This window comes from Falco punctatus (genome assembly GCF_963210335.1).
Source record: "Falco punctatus genome assembly, chromosome: 19".
In the NCBI taxonomy this organism is placed as follows: Eukaryota; Metazoa; Chordata; class Aves; order Falconiformes; family Falconidae; genus Falco; species Falco punctatus.
Window position 1 is genome coordinate 6,736,017 of NC_137599.1, and position 26,012 is coordinate 6,762,028.

The 26,012-nt window shown below is 53.2% G+C and overlaps 1 protein-coding gene across 1 annotated transcript; it reads right to left on the minus strand.

The window, feature by feature from the left end:
• Positions 1-22,639: 22,639 nt before the first annotated feature.
• On the minus strand, positions 22,640-24,356 carry LOC308055461 (uncharacterized protein; the record flags this gene model as incomplete). Its single annotated transcript, XM_080369429.1, has 3 exons — positions 24,216-24,356; positions 23,497-24,007; positions 22,640-22,687 (listed from the first exon to the last, which is right to left on the minus strand). Exons 1-3 carry the CDS (start codon positions 24,266-24,268, stop codon positions 22,640-22,642), a joined length of 612 nt encoding a protein of 203 aa, XP_080225555.1. The 5' UTR covers positions 24,269-24,356.
• Positions 24,357-26,012: the final 1,656 nt, after the last annotated feature.

The window sequence follows — 26,012 nt, forward strand, 5'->3', positions numbered from 1 at the left end:
ACATTACAAGCTCAGGCTTGAAAGCCAGTGCTGTGGCTGGCCTGAAATTCTGTCCCCCTATTTTTCATCCACTGGTAGCTAAAGGAGGACAAAGAAGGATTTCTTTCAAAGGAGAACTTCTCTTCTCCTCTGTCCTACTTCTCTACCAGTGATCTGGATTCTGAGTGCTGCGCCACTGTCCTAATGGCTGGGAGAGGGATACTTCTCGTAGGACAGGGAGGAGGTGACAGTGGAGATCATCAGGCTGGGGAAGCTGAAGGAAAACGCAAGCAACTGGAGTTGCCTGGAGCAAGAGTGGCCAGCTTCAGAGCTAGGTCACCTCGTGTCCTCAGCTCCCATGCAGGAGCTGAACCACACACATGGACTGCAAAGCAGTGTGGCCCATTGAAAAAAACCTGCTTTTGGCTCGGGATCGCCCAGGGGCATTTAACTGCAATTCCGCCCTTGTCAGCAGGAAGGAAACATGCCCTGCAAGCACGCACTGAGGCATGACACCTTCACCGGGGCTAAAGGGTACCTCAGGAGACCTGCATGGGACCCCCCAGCACCTGGATTGCTGGCTGGAGGATGGGTCGGTCAAAGGACCCTGATGGGAGCCCTGCAGGCTCCATACATTGGAGCAACGGGCACCTTCCCTTGTCACACAGAGCATCCTCTCGGATGCTCTGCACAGTTTCTGGTAGATCTCTGGAGAAGAGCTTCTCCGCAGCCCTCTCCCGTGGGCTTGCTCACCCCCGGAGCCCTTCCCAAGCACAGCCCCAGCAGGTGGATGCAGCCGGCGATGCAGGGAAGAACAAGCAGCAGGCACCACAGTCAGCACTGCGGGAAAGCTGGGACCCCAGACACCCACTCAGGCTCCCCAATCCCAGCCTGGCCCACAAGAGTGCCTTTATATCCCTTTCCCACAAGTGCTGAATTCCCCTTCCAGCATTAGCCACTGGACCCACGCTGCTTCTTGCTGCGGTGTACAACAGCCAACAGAGAACTTGCTACACGTCTCTGATTTCCTGCATTTTTCCTGAAAAGGGCGGGTGTGTAACTCTCTGAATGGCTTCTATTTGAAGCAAGGCATTGCTTCGGGTCAACAGTGAAACGAGACACGGGCCATCAAAAGCCGACTACGGGTCCCTTCTTTGCCATGGTCATGGCCTACCCCACAAACTCGCCCCTGGCCGTGTTGGCCACCGGCTGGGTGAAGGTCATGGCTAACAGGGCAGGGGCTCCTGGGTGCTGCTCATCCAGCCCTGATTGCCAAGGGTGAAGCCTTAGCACCCAGGTGGGATAAAGCCTTCCCAAGCAAGGGTGGTGCTCCAGGGGCACCACAACTCCTGCTGAAGCTCACCACACATTTCATTTCCCTGTGGCACCTGGCAGGACACGAGCGGCTCTTGACTGCTGCTAGTCCCCCCGTCTTTTGGTAAAAATGGAAGTTTTTCCTCCCAGTGGGCCTGCTCCAATTCCAGCGCCTTGGGGCCCGAGGCCTAGCACGGCCTGGTTGCCAGAGGCCTTCCCCCATCTTTTGGTAAAAATGGAAGTTTTTCCTCCCGGTGGGCCTGCTCCAATTCCAGCACCTTGGGGCCCGAGGCCTAGCACGGCCTGGTTGCCAGAGGCCTTCCAACCGCTAGGCCGGCCTCCACCAAGAGGAGTCTGCCTCTAGCCACAATGGCCATCTCTAGGAAAAACAGCTTCTTTTATCGACCAGGACCCTGCCAAAAAGCCAGGTGAAAGCGTTGGCCGCAGGCGCAGGGAGGTGGCCCTCGCCCCCTGCCCTGTCCTGCTCAGGGCTCCCCCGGGCAAGGCAGGGCCGGCCATACTGGAGAGGGCCCCGGCCCCGCCCCCCCAGGCCCCGCCCACTTTCCGTTGGGCTCAGACCGTTGGTCACGGGGAGCCCACGGCCACCACAGGCAGCAGGGCAGAGCTGTGCTGGCACGCAGCGGCGCTGGCAGGAGGCAGCCTCTGGCCCAGGAGCGCTGCCACAGCACCAGCACCCCGCTTCCCAGCCTCCCCGTCGCCGGCTGGGCCCCCTCCTCGGGGCACGGCCAGGGCCCTCCTCTCCCGGGCAGGATGGGCCAGGCCTGCTGCTGCTGCAGCTCCAGGTGGGCTCCCCCCGGGCTCGGGGACACGCGGGCACAGCTGGGCCACGCAGCACTGGCGTTGCTCATGCCCGCCGCGCTCTGCTCTGCAGGGAGGCTCTCAGCGATGCCGAGCCGGTGCTGAGTGCGGACGTGCGGCTGACCCGGGGCCGCAAGAGGAGCGAGAGGCGCCTGCTCCTCCTCCACAAGGAACTGGTGGTCGCCAAGTTGCGGTAAGACCCTCAGAGCCCAGATCCTTGCCCCCAGCCCCGGCCCAGGGACACCCTGGCACCAGCCCCAGGCCCCGGACCCTCGGTGCTGGAGGCACCAATGTCCGTCCCAAGGGCAGGTGGGGGACAGGCCTCTGCGCGTGGGGACCCAGCCCAAGGAGCCCCCCTCCAGCTCAGTGCCCGCCTCTGCTCTCTGCAGACATGGCACCAGCCTGCGCCCACAGCTCTGCCTGGCCCTGGACCAGCTGTGGGTGCTCAGCAGCGGGAAGGAGGCTGCGGGGCAGGATGGACAGGAGGAGGAGGAGCAAGGCACCGATGAGGACAGCACCTCTGTCATCCTCGCCTGGCCCACCGGCTCCTGCATTGCCACTTTTGGGTGAGTCGTGGTCGGGCAGGAGAGCTTCCCAGCCGTGCCCACGCCATCCCGTGAATACTGGCCTCTGCCTTGCGTGCAGAGCATGGGCAGGGAGCAGGCAGCTCGGTGGCAGGGAGGGAGGGATGGGGGATGTTTCCCCATCCTGCATCCCCTGGTCACCTTTTGGTCCCCAGAAGGGAAGGGCAAATACAGCTGCTCGGGCAGGACAGAGCGACCCAGGGCTCGGACAGCGCCTCTGTCCTGCCCCACGGGGCAGGGCTGTGCAGGCACCCACCTTTGCCCAGGGCTGGGGGCAGCAGGGCCTGACGCTGTCTCCCCTCTCTTTCTGCAGCTCCCAGGCACTGAAGGAGCTGTGGGTGGCCACGCTGCTGGGGTAAGCCGGGGGGGTGCTCCAGGAGAAGCTGGGCCCACGGGGGAACACAGCCCCCAGCTGGGGAAGGTGCCCCTGGGGCTGCAGGCAGCTCTCAGGCACAGCTGCCTGACGAGAGACAAGAGACGGCTTGGGGCTCACCCAGCTCTCTCCCTCTCCCTTCCCGGTGCACAGGACACCAGAAAGACGCACGGGAGCCCGCGTCACCCGCCTAACATCCATCAAGCTCCTGGCGAAGGAGCTGAGTCGCCGCCACGCCGTGAGTGTCTCTCTGCTCTGGGCCCTGTCCCCAAGCACTGCTCCTGCAGCCGAGCAGCAGACCCATGGCTGCTCACCTTCTTCCCCTCCTTCTCTCCCGCCCAGTGGAGGACAGTGCGCGCCAGGAGCCTGGAGAGGCTGATGGAGGCACAGGCAGAGGTGAGAATGGCTGCCTTTCACCCATCTCTGGCTGTGCTGGGATGTGCAGCGAGTGGGGTGACCATGTGCAGGAGGGCGGGGGTTCCCACAGTACCGCTCCGCAGCAGAGGGGGTTGGGGAGACACCAGGAACGCTGGTACGTACTGGCTGGCTGGCGGAGCTGGGACGAAACCTGCCGCACGGGGCAGAGAGCCTGGGAGGGCAGAGGGTCCCAGCTCTGCCATGCTCAGGCTGCTGGCTCCGGGGGGCAGCTCGCCGCTGGCCCTTTCTGCTGCGGGGCTGCTGTCCAAGCGCAGCCTCATTCTTGGTTCTTGCAGGCTCATCCCAAGCAAGGGCCTGCGACGGCCCCATCTGCAAACGCAGGGGGACTTTGCCACGAGCCAGGTGAGTTTGGGAAAGAAAGGCAGCCTCCTGCAATGGATTGAACTGTGCTCACTTGTCCCCTGAGTGTCGCCATGCAGGTTGGGCACCGCACGGGAGGACAACACCTGGACTGGCAAGGACACCTGCTGGAGAGCGGCCGCTGCATGAGCTTCTGCAGGACACGGAGCCTCTGCGGCTGCCCACAGCTTGCAGGAGGGCAGGGCAAGGGCTGGGACAGGCTGTCCTGGTGGCACACCAGCTCTCGGCAGCCTCCAAGCCACAGCTGCTGAGCCAAAGCCACGGTTCCAGCTGCTGGCTCCCTGCCTGTCCTGCCGCACTACACAGCATCGCGCTGCGGGCAGGACAGAGCAGGGCAGGGCAGGCTCTGGGACCGCTGGCCTGGGGTTCTCCGTTGATGGCGTCTTACTCTGTTTTCCTTTGCAGCAGGAGGGAGCAGCAGCAGCAGCAGGAGGAGGATGGGGCTGCCCTGGCCCTTTGCTCTACGGCGCACCCCGGCCGCTGCCCAGGCACCAGGGCAGGCGGGCTCCGGCTGCAGCAGGGCGCTCTTTGGGCAGCCCCTGGCAGCCCTCTGTGGGGAGGACAACACGCTGCCCCGGCCCATCCAGGTAAGCCAGCCTGCACACGGGGTCCCCAGCCCCCCACTCAGTCCACAGGCAGTGTCCCCTGGCTCCAGGTACTGGGGAATTGGGCTCTCTGCCCATGGCTCACGCTTCTCTGCTCCCAGCCCCTTTGCAGGGGGACAGAGCCCAGTCTGGGGAAGAGCTCTGGCCACGGCCACCGCTGCTGCAGGGCAGCTCCTCAGCCAAGCCACTGTCCTGCATCTCTTGCAGGAGCTGCTGGCTGTCCTGCACCAGGAAGGACCGACGACGGAGGGGATATTCCGCAGAGCTGCCGGCGGCACGGAACTTCGGCAGCTACGCGAGGCCCTGGACCGCGGCACGGAAGTCGATGTGGGAAGCCAGCCTGCACTGCTGCTGGCCGTCATCTTGAAGGTGAGCGCTTCTGAGCTGCAGCTGGAGGAGCTCCTGGCTGGCCTGCAGCGTTCAAAGGCTCACCTGCAGCCCTTGGCATTGCAGGAATTCCTGCGAAGCATCCCCACCAAGCTCCTCGTCATCGACCTCTACGAGGACTGGATGGCAGCCATGGAGAGGGCCAGCAAGCAGGCCAAGGTGGAGGAGCTGAAAGCGTAAGTGTGGGCAGCAGCCTGCCTGTTGAGCAGGGACCGGGAGAGTTCTGGGACCTGCCTGCAAAGCATGGGTTCCTCAGAAAGCTGTCTTTTCGGGCAGCTGCAAAGCTGTGCAACACGGCTGCTGGCTCCCACCCGCCTGGGGCCAGCTGCGGGGACGGCTGTGGGCACCCTCTGCTTCATCAGCCTTGTCTTCCTCTTCCCTCAGGGTGGCCGACAAGTTGCCTGCGGCCAATCTCCTCCTCCTGAAGCGGCTGATGGCCCTGCTGCAGCACATCGGCAACAACGCAGCCACCAGCAGAATGAGCTGCAGCAACCTGGCCATCTGCGTCGGGCCCAACCTGCTGAGCCCACCCAACGAGGACCTGCTCCCGCTGCAGGCCATGCTGGCGGTGACCGAGAAGGTACGCCCTACCCAGCAGCCGGCTGCTGCCTTCCCGGCCCATCGGAGCTTGGCTGTTGAGAGGTCCCTGGCTGCCTCCTCCCTTGAGCCAGGGCTGGTGGGCTGGGTGCCTGGAAGAGCAACCCCCAGCCGCAGCCACCTGCGCAGACAAAGGGTCAGCAGCGGGAAAGGCTGCTTGACACGTCTGCAGGCACCTGGCTTGAGACCAAGGCTTTCATGTCTGCAGGTGAACGTGCTGGTGGAGTTCCTGATTGAAAACTGCGGGGACATCTTTGGGGAGGAGGTGGCCGGCCTCTCCCCTCCATCAGCCGAGGAGGTGCCAGCACCCATGGACAGGCGCACAGGTAGGAGGAGGGGCTGAGGCTTGTCACAGACACTGGGGCTTGGGATGCCAGAAACCTCAACGTTGAGGAGACAAGCGGTGTAGGGCTTGGCTGGGCTTTGCTTGAGATGTTCTTGACTTCCAAGAAGTCACGCTGCTGCACGTGCTTTTGCTTTCCAGAGCTGCAGTGCGAAGAGCAAAGTGGCCCTGCAGGCACAGCAGACACCCAGCGTCCAGCAAAAGCCTTTCTGGATGCAGACGCCTCTCTGCTGGACATCGAAAGAGGAGCTGGGGGAGACACAGGGGCAGGGCCCAAAGCGGCAGAGGTACGCCAGCTCCACAGACACTGGGACAACATGTCTCAAGTGGGACAGTAATTTCCCAGGAGGCCAAGCAGCTGCTGGGCCTCCTCCTGGCAGCCGCTCTCTTGTGCCTTTGGGGCTCCTCCTCTCCCCCCAGAGTGGTACGTGTTAAGGAAAACTGGAAAGGCTGTTTCTGGAATGCATTTCATTAAGTATGATCTGCTTCATCAAACAAAACATACCTACAAAATACCCACAAAAGGACAGAAGGGAGAAGCTGTCACATTGAGAGGGCTTTTGCTCAAATCCTACTCCATCACAGCTTCATCAAGTCTAGGCTGCATTGGCTGGGCTGTGCAAAATGTGCACGATGCAAACCAGCATCTCCTCTGTAGAGCTAAGATGGCAATTTGGCAGTCAGGCCCTCACTACCCCAGGCCGTTACTTGCCACCCGTTACCTCCCAAATTTCTGGTTTAGGCACCTCCAGATTTGCCTCCAGCCACCCCCGAGGGCACGGAAGAGTCCCCGGCATGCCTGCAACAACTGACCAGCCTGCCCCAGGAAACCAGGTAGGAAGAGCTCACTGCAGGGGCCTGGGGCTTTCCCCATCTCATCACGCTGTGGGATGGAAAGTTTTTCAGGATCCCACCAGGAGAAGGAAAACTCGAGGAAAAGAAAGAGAAAAGAAATCTGGGCAGAGGAGAGGGACAGCACAGCAAAAATAAAACGGAGAAGAGAGGAAGTCATTTTGCTGACCCAAACCTGAGAAAACGCAGGAAGGTGCAGCACGTCAGGAAGGCCAGGTGCGTACCAGGCGCTGCTGCCCATCTTTCCCAGCTCTGAACACTGCCCTAAGTCAGCCCAGCTGGCTGGCAAGGGCTGGCCAGGGCTGGTGCTGAGCAGGGTTTGGGATGAGCCCCACGGCAGCTCCCCAGGGGCTCCCCGTCGAGCCCTGCTGTGTGGCACAGGGGCACTGTCAGCATCCCTGCGCACGCACAGCTCCCTAGGGACATCACCCCTGGGGAGAAGGCCCCTAGTGGAGGCCAGCAAGAGCTCTCCCTTCTGGGTCATGAGGAATTCCTCAGAAACAGTGTCCTCCAAAGAAGGGGGAACCAAATCCTGCCTCTTCCTGCCTCTGGGGGCTTATCAGAGCTTTCTGACTCTGTCGTTGCAGGTGCTGACTGATTTTCACCGGCTGAACCGCTGTGACTCCTGGGCCCTCGCAGCTGGTGTTGACAATAAAAGAATCTTTTCCCTCTCCTGACTGTGTCTGCCATCGTGTCTTCCGGAGTGGGGAGCTCTTGTGCTGGGAAGGACCCTGGGAAGGGGAGGAGTTTGGGATCGTCCCTTGCCCCAGCACCCTTTCCAGCGGGCATCGGGGCTGAGCTGAGGGGCTTTAGGAGGAAAAGCAAAGCACAGAGCCACACGGGAGGGTGGGGTTGGAAGGGACCCATGGAGGTCCTCTGGGCAAAGCCCTCTGCTCCAGCACGCTCAGCTAGAGCAGGTTGCAGAGGACTGTGTGCCCTTGGCCTTTGAAGATCTGCAAGGACAGAGAGCCCACAACCTCCTTGGACAACCTTTGCCAGCATGGGACCACCCTGAGAGGGAACATTTGCCATTTCAATCTCTTCTTTCACTGTACCACATTCCAGAACAGCCATGACATGACCAGCTCAGGCTTGAAACCAAGTGCTGTGGCCGGCCTTCAGGGCCAGCAGGGACTGGGGGCCAGAGGGGAAGTGTTTTAGGGACGGACCGTGGGGGCCGGAGGGAGGGATTTGAGGGACGGACGCTGAGGAAGGCCTCATCCCTGCAGCGATGGCTCAGGCCCAGGGCCTGTCTTAAGGTTCAGTCTCTAGTGTTAGGTCTTAAGGTTATATCTTAGGGTTAAGTCTTAGGCTTCATTCTTAGGGTTAGGTTTTAAGGTTAAGTCTTAAAATTTATCTTAGGGATAAGTCTTTGGGTTAAGTCTTAATATTTAAGTGTTAAGGCTAAGCCTTAGGGTTAAGTCTTTAGGTCAAGTCTTAAGGTTAAGTCTTAAAGTTAACTCTTAAGTTTAAGACTTATGGATTGAGTCTTAGGGTTTAGTATAAAGTTTAATTCTTAAGTTTAAGTCTCAGGGTTAACTCTTAGAGTTAAGTCTTGGGCATAAGTCTTGGGTTAAGTCGTAAGGTTGTGTCTTAAGGTTCAGTCTTAATGTTAAGTCTTAAGGTTAAATCTTAGGGTTCAGTCTTAGGGTTAATTTTTATGGTGAAGTCTTAAGGTAAAATATTAGGGTTAAGTCTCAGGGTTGAGTCTTAAGGTTGACTTTTCGGGTTAAGTCTTAGGATTATTTCTTACGTTTAAGTCTTAGGGTTATGACATAGGGTTAACTCTTATGGTTATGTCAGGGTTAATTCTCAGGGTTAAGTCTTAAGGTTTAACCTTAAGTTTAAGTCATAGGCTTAAGTCTTAAGGTTAAGTCTTCAGTGTAAATGTTAAGGTTAAGTTTTAAGGTTAAGTCTTAAGGTTAAGTCTTGGGGTTAAGTCTTAATGGTACATCTTAAAGTTAATCTTACCATTAAGTCTTAGGGTTAAATCTCAGGGTTCTGTCTCAAGGTTAAGTCTCAGGGTTAATTCGTAAGGTTGTGTCTTTAAGGTTCAGTCTTATGGTTAAGTCTTAAAGGTTAAGTCAATGCTTAATGTTAAGTCTTAAGGATTAGTCTTAGGGTTAAGTCTTAATGTTAACTCTTACGGATTGAGTCTTAGGGTTAAGTCTATAGTTTAATGCTTAAGTTTAAGTCTTAGGGTTAACCCTTAGAGTAAAGTCTTGGGGATAAGTCTTAGGGATAACTCTTTGGGTTAAGTCTTAAAATTTAAGTCTTAGGGTTATGACTTAGGGTTAAGTTTTAAGGTTATGTCTTAGGGTTAATTCTCAGGGTTAAGTCTTTAAGTTAAGTCTTAAAGTTGAGCCTTAAGTTTAAGTCATAAGGTTAAGTCTTAGGGTGAAGTCTTAGGGTTAAATCATGAGTGTAAATCTTAAGGTTAAGTTTTAAGGTTAAATCTTAGGGTTAAGTTTTAAGGGTAAGTCTTCAGGTTAAGTCTTAAAATTTATCTTAAGGATAATTCACTGGGTTAAGTCTTAATATTTAAGTGTTAAGGTTAACTCTTAGGGTTAAGTCTTAAGGACAAGTCTTAAGCTTAAATCTTAGGGTTAAGTTTTAGGGTTAAGTCTTAATGTTAAGTCTTAAAGTTAACTCTTTAAGTTTAAGTCTTATGGATTGAGTCTTAGGGTTAAGTATAAAGTTTAATTCCGGAGTATAAGTCTTAGGGTCGATGCTTAGACTTAAGTCTTGGGCATAAGTCTTAGGGTTAAGTCTTAAGGTTAAGTCTTAGGTTTAAGTCTCAGTGTTAAGACTAAGGGTTACATCTTTGGGTTAAGTCTTAAAATTTTACTCTTACGGTTAATTCTAAGGTTAAGCCTTAAAGTTAAGTCTTAAGGTTGAGCCTTAAGTATAAGTCATAGGGTTAAGTCTCATAGGTTAAGTTTTTAGTGTAAATCTTAAGGATGCGTTTTAAGGTTAAGTCTTAAGGTTAAGTCTTGAGGTTAAGTCTTAATGGTACATTTTAAAGTTAAGTCTGAGCATTAAGACTTAGGGTTAAATCCCAGGGTTAAATCTCACGGTAAAGTCTCAAGGTTAAGTCTCAGGGTTAAGTCGTCTGGTTGTGTCTTAGGGTTCGGTCTTAGGGTTAAGTTTTAAAGTTAAACTTTAGGTTAAGTCTTAGGATTAAGTCTCAGGGTTAAGTCTCAGGATTATGTCTTAGGGTAAAGCCTAGAGTTAAGTCTTAATGTTAAGTCTTAAATTTAAGTCTTCAGGTTAAGTCTTAAGTTTACATCTTATAGACTGAGTCTTAGGGTTAAATCTTAACTTTAAGTCTTAGGGTTAAGTCTGAAGTGTTAAGTCTTGAGGATAAGTCTTAGGGTTAAGTCTCAGGGTTAAGTCTCAAGGTTAAGTCTCAAGGATAAGTCTCAGGGTTATGTCTTAGGTTTAAATCTTAAGGTTTTGTTTTAAAGTTGAGTCTTATGGTTAAATCTCAGGGTTAAGTCTTAATGTTAACTCTTAAGGTTAAGTCTTAGGGTTAAGCCTTAGAAGTATGTCTTGGGGATAAGTCATAGGGCTAAGTCTCAGGATTAAGTCTCAAGGATAAGTCTCAGGGCTACGTTTTAGGGTGAGGTCTTAAGGTTAAATCTTAGGTTTAAGTCTCAGTTTTAAATTTTAGGGATAAGTCTTATGGATAAGTTTCACGGTTAAGTCTAAGGGTTGAGACTTAAGGTTAAGTCTTAAGATTAAAACTTAACTTTAAGTCTAATGGTTCAATCTTAATGTTAAATCTGAAGTTTAAGTCTTAGGGTGTAAGTCTTAATATTAACTTTTAAATTTAAGTCTTAAGGTTAAGGCCCAACATTAAATCTTAAGGTTAAGTCTTAGGGTTAATATTAGGGTTAACTCTCAGGGTTAAATCTTAAGGTTGAGTCATAAGTCTTAGAGATAGGTCTTAGGCTTATGGCATAGGGATACGTCATAGGGTGAAGTCTTAAGGTTATGTCTTAAAATTCAGACTTAGGGTTAGGTCATACCTACCGTAGGGTTAGGTAATGACTAGAAATTCAAAAACAGCCATGCAATTGTCCATGTTCCAGAAACATGTCTGTTCTGGCTGTTGCAAAGGCCCCAGCAATGTCCATAACTTACAGCCAATTAAATTCTTCTGTAAAATTTGTGTTAGTTTCCAATGAAGAATTAACGGGTCGTATGAAAAATGGTAAACAGCTTCTGAAGTGCTGCTTCTTTGTGTCTTGCAGATGAGTAATACTGCAGCATTACACTGAGGCCAATAAGGTGCTCCCCTTCCATCTTCCCAAGCTGGGAACTACTCTCTACAGGATAGTATCAAAGTATACGCACATTTTAAAGTTAGGAGAAACACTCTGAGTTATTAACAACTAATGTTTTGCTCATATTACAGCAGTTATCCAGCTAGAGAGCACAGTGTAAGGTTTAAAACCACTATTTCACAAGAAAGTACATCTAAACATACCTTAATAAGCTGGGCCAGAGAAAGAGGTGCGGAAGAGTCGCCAATCTATTCAGAAAAATTAAACACATATTCAAGTTCTACATACACGCCTACTGCTGTATGAAAGCCCGCACTATATCCTCTGAGTGCCACTTAAAGAGCCACCTCCAAGCCAGTGGAATTTGGATTTGTTCAGAACAAAGTACAAACCTTAAAGGGCTGAAGTATGCCTGCGTTGTTAATGAGAAGAAACTAAAGTAACCAACCCCTCTTGAGATCAGTCTGTCGCTCAGGATACCTCAGAGGGGGACTCTTGTCAAATGCTCACAACTGCTTAAAAGACGGAGGGTCAAGGAAGCTGTCCATTTTCAGCTCAAAAGGATCTAAAAAAAATATTTCCATTTATTTGAGAAGGTATTATCACTACAGGAAACATTGTCAGTGCAGTTTATAAATTAATCAGTTAATAGCTCAGCATTTTCTAAATGCACACAGGTATGGTTCATGAACGCAGTATAGTTTTTGCGCTGTCTTTCATTTACTTTCATTAGACCCCAAGTTCATGAATTTCTAGATGAAGTTATCCTAAGAGCTTACAAAGTGATCAGATCCCGTGACCTAGAGCTCGTGTAATGCATCACACCATTCGAGTGAAGAAAAAGCAGTTATACTTACAGATGAAAACCAAAAAAACACCACAAAGTAATGTTTGTACTAAGAGGGCTATTTTGAAATGCATCGTTGCACGTAGCATTCCCCCCAAGGGCCAAATGGCGATCTAGGCCATTACTAGTCAAGTACCTCCTCGAGTTACTTATTCATGTCTTAGCAGCAGAACGACAGTGTTTTCTGAACTGAAGAAAAATGCTGCCCCTTTTCCAAATGTAAATTCACAGTGGTGGTGTACTGAAGAGTGGCACCAAGTTCAGTGGTACAAACCTTGAACCTGCAAGCTCTAAAAATGAGCCTGCATTATCTGTACAACACACAGTCATACAAGAAAGATTCTAGCCTAGTCAGTACGAAACGCAATGCCTTACTAGGCACAAATACCATTATTCACATTAGAACCGCGCAAATGTTGGCATTGCTCAGTTTTCACTATGCTGAATCAAATACATTGGATTTACGGCATACACTGTGTTTCACTGGAAAATATGTTTCTATATATATCTTACAAATATTATATATAAAACATCTCTATTTTATATATATAAAAGAATTAGTACAAGGCTACATTTCTTAGACTTAGGTGCAGCATGTAGAAAAAAGTTTCAGCTTGTGTCTTTACATACCTCTTTTGATGTTCTACTTGCTGGCTCAGTTTGACTTCTAGAAGAAGAAAAAAAGATGAACAGAACTTAAAATAAAGCACTCGTAACCAACATAAAGCCGTGAAAACAGTTTATAAAACCTGAACACCAAAACACTGTGTTCTGATAGTCTTATGAATATGGAAATTTATTTCTATACATAAAGTGTGCTCTCCTGGTACATTCAGTGCAACTGAAATAAAACCCCAAATCCCATTCCTTCTTTGTCCCCAATTACTCTAAGATACAGAATACAGCAGTGCAAGAAGAAGTCCTCACATATTTTCTTTCTGCTCTCTAAGTCTCAAAACTGTGAAGACTGTGCTACAGTTTTCTGTTCTTAAAGAGTCAGCCATCCAAATATGAAGGCACCTTCAGGCAATCTGTATAGCCCCACTTTCACAAACAGGTACCAGACAGAGCACTTTGGTTTCTACACTCCTCTGACAAAACAAGAACAGTTGTCTGTAGAAAAGTGTTTCTTTGTGGAAGCCCAAGCACTGTGTTCAGGTACCTACCATCCTCTAGCCTAAAGTGACTACCAATAGCAGTAGAAACATCACCTGAAAGCAGTTCCAAGGATTTTCTGTGGTCGAGGAGGCCTGTGTTAAAAAAATAAGAAAAAAAGCCCGGATTACCAGAATTTGCTTTAGGATCATCTTGAACATACTACAATATTTTAGGAAACACTTATGACACACAAGCCCTTGCCGAGATTCCACATACTCATTGGTCTGTACCTGCACGCTACTCATGAATCAAACATGCAACCGCCGATCTAGTTAACAAACAATTCATACATCATCCAAAGCGTCCCACGAGCAGAGGCAACCCAAAGGCTGCTGTGCAATTCCGGCACAAATAGAAAGGCTCATTCTTGTGCCACTGCTACACCACCACCAGGCTCGCAAGTACAGCCACGTACCTCCTGAAGATGAGGAAGCGCGAGGAAAAGCTTTAGATTCCCACACCACAGTTTCTTCCATCCACTTGCCTTGAGGAAGATACTACAAGGTGACTAACGCATTCCTGAAGGCCTCTCCACCATGACAGCATGCATTCACCATTCCCAAACATTAACGACTCTACCAGTAGTTTCCACAATGGTTCCGGCTGAAGGAATAGAAAGCTGACCTGCCTGACCCATTTGCAACTTTAGCAGAGCAGCGGCATTCATCCCTTATCCCCACGTGCAGGTATTTCTAGGATCTTTGATCCTAGTGGCACCTAGCCTCTCATTTTAGGGCAGCATGCCAACACCAGGAGAGGGTGCCATCCAACCAGAAATGGAGGATATATTGACAAGACAGCACTAAGCATCCCGATCTAAATTAACCCCCCAAACAAGGCCATGCTTAGCAGCACAGTGCTGTGGCATCCAGAAACTCTTGGTAGTGCTGGGAAGCACTAATATGCTCAAAGATTACAGGAGAGCCACATAAATTCAGGGGGGTTTGCTTGCAGATGCTTCATGGGTACTAGGATGCTGCTGTACTGTTTGTTTGAGACACGCTGTAACGCGCCAGTACACTCTATTTATTGAGAACTAACATTAGAAAGACACGGCAAAACCACAAGTCAATAATATCTACTCATGGTGGAGGAGAGGTCTGTCTTGAAGAAGCCTTGAAAACATGAGCATTCAAACCATGCTGATGCAGCTGATACAGAACTGGACTGTACGAATACATCGATGACAGCGATAATGCTGTAGTCAGGCTTACATTTGAGTATCTGCAATTGTAATCAGATTCTCTGTCCTCCATAAATCTGAGGAATACAGCAGTAATACCTGGAGCACAGAGAGCAGCTTAGGGTGAAATCAGACTTAGAAAGGTAACTACCAACATTTGGGAAAGTGCTCAACTGCTTTCTGAGCTTCAGGTTTGGAAAAGATCAACTGTTCCTTCACCGTCCTGGCACAAAAGGCAATATGCTTTAGGATGTTGTTCTTTTTCTCTTGCCCGACATAGACATTGTCTTTAGGAAACTAATAGGAAGCACTTAAGAATGAAACTTCTTGTTTGCACGGTTTGCCAGCTGGCCACTCTCAGTCTTTCCTCTGGAGATAGCATGCAGCCCACACACACACCCCTTTGGGGTGTAAGAATACCCTGCCCCCCCGCCCCCAAACAAAGGAAGCAGTCAAACACGGAGACTCAGACTGCTGGCAGATGGGAACAAATCACCAGTTCACACTGCAATGTGTCTCTCCGTTTACTCTAAAAGCAATACAAGCAAAAGCATACAATAAGGGATCTCTCTGCTTAGAGGAAACAGGATGGAGAACTTGACTCTCGGAAAAAACAACCCCAAGAACAAACCCAATTCAAACATCAGAACAGCTACCACTGTTGGACTTTGAATGCCACGTCCCAGCGGGCTGAAAAATCTAAGTCTGCTTTGGGACAGATACCTTCAAATCTGCCCTGTCACAACACAATTTAACAGCAGCTTTAACAAGAAAGATACAACCGGAATGCCTCCGTAAACCAACAGCCACAAAGAAGGTGAACACACTGAAACCCCTCCCAAAGAACACAACGCGTTATGGCTACTTACCCAAGGTCTGTCTTGCCGGTAGCTTTAACTCCTCTAACAGGGACTCCCCTAACAGTTACCGATGAGTTCCCCGGAATCAGGGCATTATCATCTGTGTATTCTGGAAACAACATCAATACAGAGAAAGCATCAGTCAGTTTGTAAGAGTGATATTAACATGTCGTGACGTAGCACTTCAGGGAATCCCTTTACAGATAGAAAAGCAACATTTTACACACAGCGTCATGCTTTCATCATCTCACGGTACCTTTCCAGAAATCTTCAGGTCTGATAGTCAAACACAAGCAGCAAAATCTTTTCCATTTTTTTGGAATCGTTTCAATGCCAACAGCAAAATGGTCTCTAACGTCACTAAAGCAGTGTCTGCTAAAGCATGAGGTTCTTTCCTGATCTAACTTTCATTACTTTTGCTCCTGTTAGCTTACAAAACCCTAGAACATGTCTCTATAATAGCGAGCACGGAAGAGGACACTCCCACCCTGCCTCCCACCTTTTCAAACACATCCCAACCATCCATTTTGCCTTCCCACCATCTTCAAAAAGAGTCCACCATCTCTTTTTTCCCCCCCCCGATGTCCCCTCCTGTCACCCCCGGGCTGTCACTACCTGGTGACATATGCTACATAAGTTAAAAAAGAAAATAAGAAAAAAAAAAACCAAAACGAAAACCTGCTTTGGTGAACACCAAAACACCCGTGACTTTCTCAGACTCTTCACTACCCCACATGTGAGTCAAGGGACAGGGTCTCCTAAAGGCTCTTTTGCAGGCACTTCCTGAAGACACCCCCATCCCCCACCCTGCTTTTCTACAAGTGCACAAAGAGGTTAAGAAGAGTTTCCTGTCTAAGTTAAAGGAGGCAGTTTCTGAAATTAGCTTAGGTGAAAAAAACAAGGTGGTGTATTCATGGATTTTCTCCTCTGCAGAGCCATGAAGAAAACATGAACCGCACTCCCCAAAGGCAAAGGAGCAAACTGAGGGAGAGCAGCTCATTGGCACCTTTCAGAGCTTCAACAGTCTGGAGAAACGGGAAAAAACCCATACAAAGATAAACAGCAGCCAAGATGCACTTTTATAAAATGCACATTGGGGCCTGTTCCAGATCTCAGAATGACTTTCAATATTGCTTTGCATGACTATTAGACCAAGGCCTAAAGTGGAGTGATAGCTTCTGCTTGCCGGGGCATGGCAAGATCACTCAAACGAGCGACAAGGTAACAAGTAAACACCAAAGGCAACAGCGGAGCTTACCGTTTCCCTCCACTGGCGACCAGCTGTGCAGTAAACCAGCTTAACCAGCCTCCCTAAGGATGGCTCTAAAGTCGCTGAAAAGGAAAAAAAAGAAGGTAAGTCCTTAGCCTGAAATGTAAAGGCACCATCTTGGCTCCCAGGCAGGTGGCACTGATGGCCCAGCAGGGTCATGTCCCCACGTTCCAGGAAAGATAAAAAAAGTGCAGGACATGTTTGTGGGGTGGGTTTGATGCATCCTTTCCGTTTGCTGAAAGCCTGAGGAAGGATGTATTCCCCGGTAGGACCGGTGGCACTTTAGACCTGAGGTTAAAAAAGTGCTGCACTTCAGTGACGCTCCCCAAGCTGCTTTCACCACCAAAGAGAAAAAGATTTGCTCTCTCCAGTATGGTGGGAATGATACCATAAAGTCGGTCAGGGAGAAAAACCCTCTAAGCCTTGCTTGCAAGTTTCAGAAGGCCGGCATTCTTTATGGCAGTGCTGGGAGCACGGGGGAATGTTTCCTCTGAGCGTGCTCACCCAGTTCCTCGAGGGTACGCACTATGGACAGCAGAGCACTTGCACACTCATAGCGCATTACACATGCATTTTCAGTCAGGCACGGGATGGGTTACAAGTTGCTTGCTTTAATGCAAACGAGCACACACCCTCAGACAGCACTGCTGAGGTTTTTTACTAGCTCCCCATGCTCCCCAAGCGGGGCCTTGCCCTCTCTCGGGGGGCTATCTGAGTCAGAGGTCACGATCTCCCCCCACAACAATTACCTTTGTCCGAATTCCAACCAACATTCTGCGGATCGCAGCACTCTATCGGCTTGTCTCCTCCTGCGACCACAACGTCCTCACCCAGAGGCTCTTTTTTTCCCCATCCATTCTTTCTTCCCCATCCTTCCCAAGGCTGACTCCCTGGATGAGAGGTCCCTTAATTCGTCACTTCTAACAGCTTTAGAGAGTCAGCTTGGCCTAACCTTTGTGCGCAGGTGTGTTTAACGTAGAGCTACACACCAAATCAGAGCGTGGCAACTGGGGAGCTCAGACATCTCGTCCCTTTGCCGAGCCAGCAGCTTCCCCTTAGCAGAATCCCTGGACATAAATGTTTATACAGTGGAATCTATACAGTGGCATCAAAGGTCCTGCCAGACACCACATCCGTCCCTAAAATCCTTCCCCCCAAACAACCCTGAAAGACTTCCCTTGACACCCTCCTCCATCCTGGCTGTTCCTGAAATCATCCCCCACCTCCACCTCCCCGCCCTGGGCCTAAAACCTGTTCCCCCAGACCCTGGTGCAGCCCCCCCCCACCCTCGGTCCGTCCCTAAAATCCTTCCCCCAGCTCCCCGGTCCTTCCCTAAAGGCCTTCATCAAACCTCCCGTCCGTCCCTAGAACCCTTCCCCCAGGCTCCCCACTCTGTTCTCTAGATAACACACACACCCTCCACACCCCCCCACCCCCACCCGCCCCACCCCCATACCCAGGTTTACCAATACACACACACCCGCCTCCTCAAACCTCCCCCACCCCCCATACACCCACTCCCACAAACACACATCCTTGCCCCACCCCCCACCCCCACACACCCCGCTCCATCCCTAAACACCTTCATCGATTCCCACCCGTCCCTCCCTAAACCCCTTCCCCCCGCCCCCTCCCCTGCTCCCGTCCCTCTGTCCCTGGCATGGCCCAACTGCCCAGCACCACCAGACCACTCTGGCCCAAACACCATAAGGCAATGGTTCCCACCTGACAATAGCAAGTCGAGGAACATTTTTTTTTTTCCTAAATAGAGAGAGTTTTACTTCGTACGCTGCCGACTACGCCGAATTATGTTTTGCTGGCTGACTGGATACACAGCAAAGCTGAACTCCACGTCAAACATAATCAAATCTATCAAGTATATCAAATAATGGAATACATCAAATGCAGTTTCTCATATTGCAATAAAAGAAAATAGCATGCAATGTGATAAAAGGAACCAGTAGCAGTTACTGTGAGCGATATGATAAAAGAGCAATAGGAGCGAAGCATCCATTTGTTATCCCAAAGTGTTAACGTGACTAAGGAAAGGAGACATCACCAATTCCCACCCCAACAACACCCAGGCCCACCCTTCGGCTGGGAGCCCCCTTGCAGCCAGTGCCAGGAGTCTCTCGGGAACTGGGAAATTCCCCTGGAGAAGGAATTCTCTCGCTGCTTCCCACCGTGCATGGTAGCCATGTGAGGCACAGCACAAGAGTTCTGCTCCCTGCTTTCTCTGGTGAGAAAATTGACACAGCACATTTACACCCATACAGAACCAAAAAACATGGCTTGGGAAAGTGCAGGGCTGCTCCCCTGGAGAGGGTTCCAGGAACGAATTCTCTTGCTGCTTCTCACCCTGCCCTGGCAGCTGTGTCAGGCACAGCAGAAAAGTTCTGCTCCCTGCTTTCTGTGGTCAGAAAACTGACCTCTTTTCCTTGGCAATAATGCACAGCCCAAAAAACTCACCTTGGCAAAGTGCAGCAGTGCTCCCCTGGAGAAGGTTCCAGGAACGAATTCTCTGGCTGCTTCTCACCCTGCCCTGGCAGCCATGTCAGGCACAGCACAAAAGTTCTGCTCCCTGCTTTCCGTGGTGAGCAAAATTAATCCTTCAGCGTTGCAGTCGTTAAGAGCCCAAAAAAGTCACTTTGGGAAAGTACAGCACTCCTCCCATAAAGAAGGTACCAGGAAAAAATTCTCTTGTTGTTCTCACCCTGCCCTGGAAGCCATGTGAGGAAGAGCACCAAACTTCTTCTCCCTGCTTTCTGTGCTGAGAACATTGACACAAACCTTGTGCACTCATGCAGAGCTAAAAGAAAAAGTGTATCTTAAGAGAGTGCAGCACAGCTCCCCTGGAGAAGGTTCCAGAAACGAATTCTCTTGCTGCTTCTCACCCTGCCCTGGCACCCATGTGAGGCACAGCACAAAAGTGCTGCTTCCTGCTTCCTGTGGTGAGAAAATTGACCAAAACCTTGTGCACTCATGCTGAACCAGAGCTCACTTTGTGAAAGTGCAGCACTATTCCCCTGCAGAAGGTGCCAGGCAGGAATTCTCTTGCTGTTTCTCACTCTGTCCTTGCGGCCATGTGAGGCACAGCACAAATGTTCTGCTCCCTAATAGCTGTGTTCTGAAAATTAACCCCTCACATTTGCTATCGCATAGAGCCAAAAAACCCCTCACCTTGACAAGTGCAGCACTGCTCCCCTGGAGAAGGTTCCAGGAAGAAACTCTCTTGCTGTTTCTCACCATGCCCTGGCCGCCATGTGAGGCACAGCACAAAAGTGCTGCTCCCTGCTTTCTAAAGTTGGCAAAATTGACCGTTTATAGTTCTGCTCATGTAGAGACAGGACTTTCTTATTCAAAAGCAAAACCCAAAAAGCCACGTAGCCGTGGGAAACCCTTTATCCTTCCGTGTGGCTGGTGACTTCCCATGGCTCTTCCGCAAGGCAGGAGAAACAACCATGAATTTGGAAGCCCACGTAAATTCAAGTACACTTAGTCCTCTGACAGTCACGGCTTATGGGCCAGCAGTCCTCTCACCCCTCCACAGATCTGCCTCTTAGTCCTCTAGCAGTCATCCTCCATGGAGGGACCACAAGTCCTCCATACCTACCTACCAACTCACCAGAAATGAGTCAGACCACGCCAGAAGTGACACTGCCTGACCTGCAGGAGATACATTAGACCAGTAACGATGGTTTCAAGACAGAAAAAAACACCACCATCCACCAGCCCAGCAGAAAAACAACCAGAAGAAACATCGTACACAAACCAAAGGCCCCCATGCAAACCCTACAAAGGCAAAATAGCTGAAAAAAGGCACTCTCCACAAAAAAAAACAACCACACAGAACACATGATAAAAATGCCCTAACCCCAGGAACACAGGGACAACAAACACAGGTTCTGTCCATAACAGTAACACTTTGACACTAACTGGCCTGACCTCTGGCATACCATAACCTTGTTGCCCCCAAACCCCAGCACATTGTAGCCCTAAGGCAACACAAAATGGAACGCAAAGTCCCTGAAGATCTCCGCCAGGGCCTTCAGGGGGACCCTGACCTCAGGCATCACAACCTTGAAGTGGAAGCCAGATGGAGGCACCAGAACATTACTGGCACCCCTCTTCACACCCTGAAACAGGGCCTGGGATAAACGCTCCTGGGGACAGAGGCTGAGGCACTCGGAGGCTTTGAGCCGGCCAGCCACCATCACAGGGCTTCAGCTCATCATTTCTGTGTCAGAGCCACCAGGCAGGTGGCCCCATCCTCCCAGAGAGACCCCTCAGGGCACCTGTACCCAGCTCCAGGGGGCTGGATACACAGCCTCGGATCCATGGGGGGGATGGGTGCTTTAATCCTGGGAGCAGGATTTCTAACAGTGCCCCTGGGGAGGAAAGCCTCCTCAGGCCTGGAAGCCTGAGAGACATCCCTGCGCTGCTCCACATATCACCAAAAGCAGGGGCTGAGGAAGGCTGCTTTGGGGCCCGTCGAGGGAACCAGCTCCCCTGGGCTGCTCTGCGGCCACCGGCTGCCGTTGCTGTCGCGCGGGTCTCAGTGCTGCTCTGCAGTCGGCCGTCACCTCCCCGGGGACACTCCCCAGCGCAGCACACGTCTGCACTGGCTCTCCCTGGGGACAAAGATCACAAGCGAGGGATGGGCTTGGCTTTGCCCCCAGCCCCAGGCTGCCACCAGAGAGACCTGCCACCCCCGCCCCAGCTGTGCGATGTGGGCACCACGTACAGCTGCAGATGTGGGTCAGGGCAGCTGTGGGCAGGGGGCAAGCCCCGTGGCGGTGCCCCCGGCGCTGGCAGCAGGCAGAGCTGGGGAGAGCGAGGGGCAGCCCAGGGCAGCCGGCAGCCGGCGGCGGGGCCCGTCAGGGTGCAGCACCCTCAGCAATGCCCGGCTCCTTGCGCCTCGGCCCCAGGGCTGCAGCGCAGGGCTGGCCCCAGCTGGGGCTGGGCTGGGAACAGGCAGGCAGGGCCCCTGGCAGCCCCGGCACGCACCTGCTCCCTGCATGGGGCAGCCTGGTCCTCTGCAATCGACCCCGTGGCATCCAGAGAAGAGCCCTGCCCTGGGCCTGAGCCATCGCTGCAGGGATGAGGCCTTCCTCAGCGTCCGTCCCTCAAATCCCTCCCTCCGGCCCCCACGGTCCGTCCCTAAAACACTTCCCCTCGCCCCCAGCCCCTGCTGGCCCTGAAGGCCGGCCACAGCACTTGGTTTCAAGCCTGAGCTGGTCATGTCATGGCTGTTCTGGAATGTGGTACAGTGAAAGAAGAGATTGAAATGGCAAATGTTCCCTCTCGGGGTGGTCCCATGCTGGCAAAGGTTGTCCAAGGAGGTTGTGGGCTCTCTGTCCTTGCAGATCTTCAAAGGCCAAGGGCACACAGTCCTCTGCAACCTGCTCTAGCTGAGCGTGCTGGAGCAGAGGGCTTTGCCCAGAGGACCTCCATGGGTCCCTTCCAACCCCACCCTCCCGTGTGGCTCTGTGCTTTGCTTTTCCTCCTAAAGCCCCTCAACTCAGCCCCGATGCCCGCTGGAAAGGGTGCTGGGGCAAGGGACGATCCCAAACTCCTCCCCTTCCCAGGGTCCTTCCCAGCACAAGAGCTCCCCACTCCGGAAGACACGATGGCAGACACAGTCAGGAGAGGGAAAAGATTCTTTTATTGTCAACACCAGCTGCGAGGGCCCAGGAGTCACAGCGGTTCAGCCGGTGAAAATCAGTCAGCACCTGCAACGACAGAGTCAGAAAGCTCTGATAAGCCCCCAGAGGCAGGAAGAGGCAGGATTTGGTTCCCCCTTCTTTGGAGGACACTGTTTCTGAGGAATTCCTCATGACCCAGAAGGGAGAGCTCTTGCTGGCCTCCACTAGGGGCCTTCTCCCCAGGGGTGATGTCCCTAGGGAGCTGTGCGTGCGCAGGGATGCTGACAGTGCCCCTGTGCCACACAGCAGGGCTCGACGGGGAGCCCCTGGGGAGCTGCCGTGGGGCTCATCCCAAACCCTGCTCAGCACCAGCCCTGGCCGGCCCTTGCCAGCCAGCTGGGCTGACTTAGGGCAGTGTTCAGAGCTGGGAAAGATGGGCAGCAGCGCCTGGTACACACCTGGCCTTCCTGACGTGCTGCACCTTCCTCCATTTTCTCAGGTTTGGGTCAGCAAAAAGACTTCCTCTCTTCTCCGTTTTATTTTTGCTGTGCTGTCCCTCTCCTCTGCCCAGATTTCTTTTCTCTTTCTTTTCCTCGAGTTTTCCTTCTCCTGGTGGGATCCTGAAAAACTTTCCATCCCACAGCGTGATGAGATGGGGAAAGCCCCAGGCCCCTGCAGTGAGCTCTCAGGTCAGGCAAGGGGAGCTCTTCCTACCTGGTTTCCTGGGGCAGGCTGGTCAGTTGTTGCAGGCGTGCCGGGGACTCTTCCGTGCCCTCGGGGGTGGCTGGAGGCAAATCTGGAGGTGCCTAAACCAGAAATTTGGGAGGTAACGTGTGGCAAGTAACGGCCTGGGGTAGTGAGGGCCTGACTGCCAAATTGCCATCTTAGCTCTACAGAGGAGATGCTGGTTTGCATCATGCACATTTTGCACAGCCCAGCCAATGCAGCCTAGACTTGATGAAGCTGTGACGGAGTAGGATTTGAGCAAAAGCCCTCTCAATGTGACAGCTTCTCCCTTCTGTCCTTTTGTGGGTATTTTGTAGGTATGTTTTGTTTGATGAAGCAGATCATACTTAATGAAATGCATTCCAGAAACAGCCTTTCCAGTTTTCCTTAACACGTACCACTCTGGGGGGAGAGGAGGAGCCCCAAAGGCACAAGAGAGCGGCTGCCAGGAGGAGGCCCAGCAGCTGCTTGGCCTCCTGGGAAATTACTGTCCCACTTGAGACATGTTGTCCCAGTGTCTGTGGAGCTGGCGTACCTCTGCCGCTTTGGGCCCTGCCCCTGTGTCTCCCCCAGCTCCTCTTTCGATGTCCAGCAGAGAGGCGTCTGCATCCAGAAAGGCTTTTGCTGGACGCTGGGTGTCTGCTGTGCCTGCAGGGCCACTTTGCTCTTCGCACTGCAGCTCTGGAAAGCAAAAGCACGTGCAGCAGCGTGACTTCTTGGAAGTCAAGAACATCTCAAGCAAAGCCCAGCCAAGCCCTACACCGCTTGTCTCCTCAACGTTGAGGTTTCTGGCATCCCAAGCCCCAGTGTCTGTGACAAGCCTCAGCCCCTCCTCCTACCTGTGCGCCTGTCCATGGGTGCTGGCACCTCCTCGGCTGATGGAGGGGAGAGGCCGGCCACCTCCCCCCAAAAGATGTCCCCGCAGTTTTCAATCAGGAACTCCACCAGCACGTTCACCTGCAGACATGAAAGCCTTGGTCTCAAGCCAGGTGCCTGCAGACGTGTCAAGCAGCCTTTCCCGCTGCTGACCCTTTGTCTGCGCAGGTGGCTGCGGCTGGGGGTTGCTCTTCCAGGCACCCAGCCCACCAGCCCTGGCTCAAGGGAGGAGGCAGCCAGGGACCTCTCAACAGCCAAGCTCCGATGGGCCGGGAAGGCAGCAGCCGGCTGCTGGGTAGGGCGTACCTTCTCGGTCACCGCCAGCATGGCCTGCAGCGGGAGCAGGTCCTCGTTGGGTGGGCTCAGCAGGTTGGGCCCGACGCAGATGGCCAGGTTGCTGCAGCTCATTCTGCTGGTGGCTGCGTTGTTGCCGATGTGCTGCAGCAGGGCCATCAGCCGCTTCAGGAGGAGGAGATTGGCCGCAGGCAACTTGTCGGCCACCCTGAGGGAAGAGGAAGACAAGGCTGATGAAGCAGAGGGTGCCCACAGCCGTCCCCGCAGCTGGCCCCAGGCGGGTGGGAGCCAGCAGCCGTGTTGCACAGCTTTGCAGCTGCCCGAAAAGACAGCTTTCTGAGGAACCCATGCTTTGCAGGCAGGTCCCAGAACTCTCCCGGTCCCTGCTCAACAGGCAGGCTGCTGCCCACACTTACGCTTTCAGCTCCTCCACCTTGGCCTGCTTGCTGGCCCTCTCCATGGCTGCCATCCAGTCCTCGTAGAGGTCGATGACGAGGAGCTTGGTGGGGATGCTTCGCAGGAATTCCTGCAATGCCAAGGGCTGCAGGTGAGCCTTTGAACGCTGTAGGCCAGCCAGGAGCTCCTCCAGCTGCAGCTCAGAAGCGCTCACCTTCAAGATGACGGCCAGCAGCAGTGCAGGCTGGCTTCCCACATCGACTTCCGTGCCGCGGTCCAGGGCCTCGCGTAGCTGCCGAAGTTCCGTGCCGCCGGCAGCTCTGCGGAATATCCCCTCCGTCGTTGGTCCTTCCTGGTGCAGGACAGCCAGCAGCTCCTGCAAGAGATGCAGGACAGTGGCTTGGCTGAGGAGCTGCCCTGCAGCAGCGGTGGCCGTGGCCAGAGCTCTTCCCCAGACTGGGCTCTGTCCCCCTGCAAAGGGGCTGGGAGCAGAGAAGCGTGAGCCATGGGCAGAGAGCCCAATTCCCCAGTACCTGGAGCCAGGGGATACTGCCTGTGGACTGAGTGGGGGGCTGGGGACCCCGTGTGCAGGCTGGCTTACCTGGATGGGCCGGGGCAGCGTGTTGTCCTCCCCACAGAGGGCTGCCAGGGGCTGCCCAAAGAGCGCCCTGCTGCAGCCGGAGCCCGCCTGCCCTGGTGCCTGGGCAGCGGCCGGGGTGCGCCGTAGAGCAAAGGGCCAGGGCAGCCCCATCCTCCTCCTGCTGCTGCTGCTGCTCCCTCCTGCTGCAAAGGAAAACAGAGTAAGACGCCATCAACGGAGAACCCCAGGCCAGCGGTCCCAGAGCCTGCCCTGCCCTGCTCTGTCCTGCCCGCAGCGCGATGCTGTGTAGTGCGGCAGGACAGGCAGGGAGCCAGCAGCTGGAACCGTGGCTTTGGCTCAGCAGCTGTGGCTTGGAGGCTGCCGAGAGCTGGTGTGCCACCAGGACAGCCTGTCCCAGCCCTTGCCCTGCCCTCCTGCAAGCTGTGGGCAGCCGCAGAGGCTCCGTGTCCTGCAGAAGCTCATGCAGCGGCCGCTCTCCAGCTGGTGTCCTTGCCAGTCCAGGTGTTGTCCTCCCGTGCGGTGCCCAACCTGCATGGCGACACTCAGGGGACAAGTGAGCACAGTTCAATCCATTGCAGGAGGCTGCCTTTCTTTCCCAAACTCACCTGGCTCGTGGCAAAGTCCCCCTGCGTTTGCAGATGGGGCCGTCGCAGGCCCTTGCTTGGGATGAGCCTGCAAGAACCAAGAATGAGGCTGCGCTTGGACAGCAGCCCCGCAGCAGAAAGGGCCAGCGGCGAGCTGCCCCCCGGAGCCAGCAGCCTGAGCATGGCAGAGCTGGGACCCTCTGCCCTCCCAGGCTCTCTGCCCCGTGCGGCAGGTTTCGTCCCAGCTCCGCCAGCCAGCCAGTACGTACCAGCGTTCCTGGTGTCTCCCCAACCCCCTCTGCTGCGGAGCGGTACTGTGGGAACCCCCGCCCTCCTGCACATGGTCACCCCACTCGCTGCACATCCCAGCACAGCCAGAGATGGGTGAAAGGCAGCCATTCTCACCTCTGCCTGTGCCTCCATCAGCCTCTCCAGGCTCCTGGCGCGCACTGTCCTCCACTGGGCGGGAGAGAAGGAGGGGAAGAAGGTGAGCAGCCATGGGTCTGCTGCTCGGCTGCAGGAGCAGTGCTTGGGGACAGGGCCCAGAGCAGAGAGACACTCACGGCGTGGCGGCGACTCAGCTCCTTCGCCAGGAGCTTGATGGATGTTAGGCGGGTGACGCGGGCTCCCGT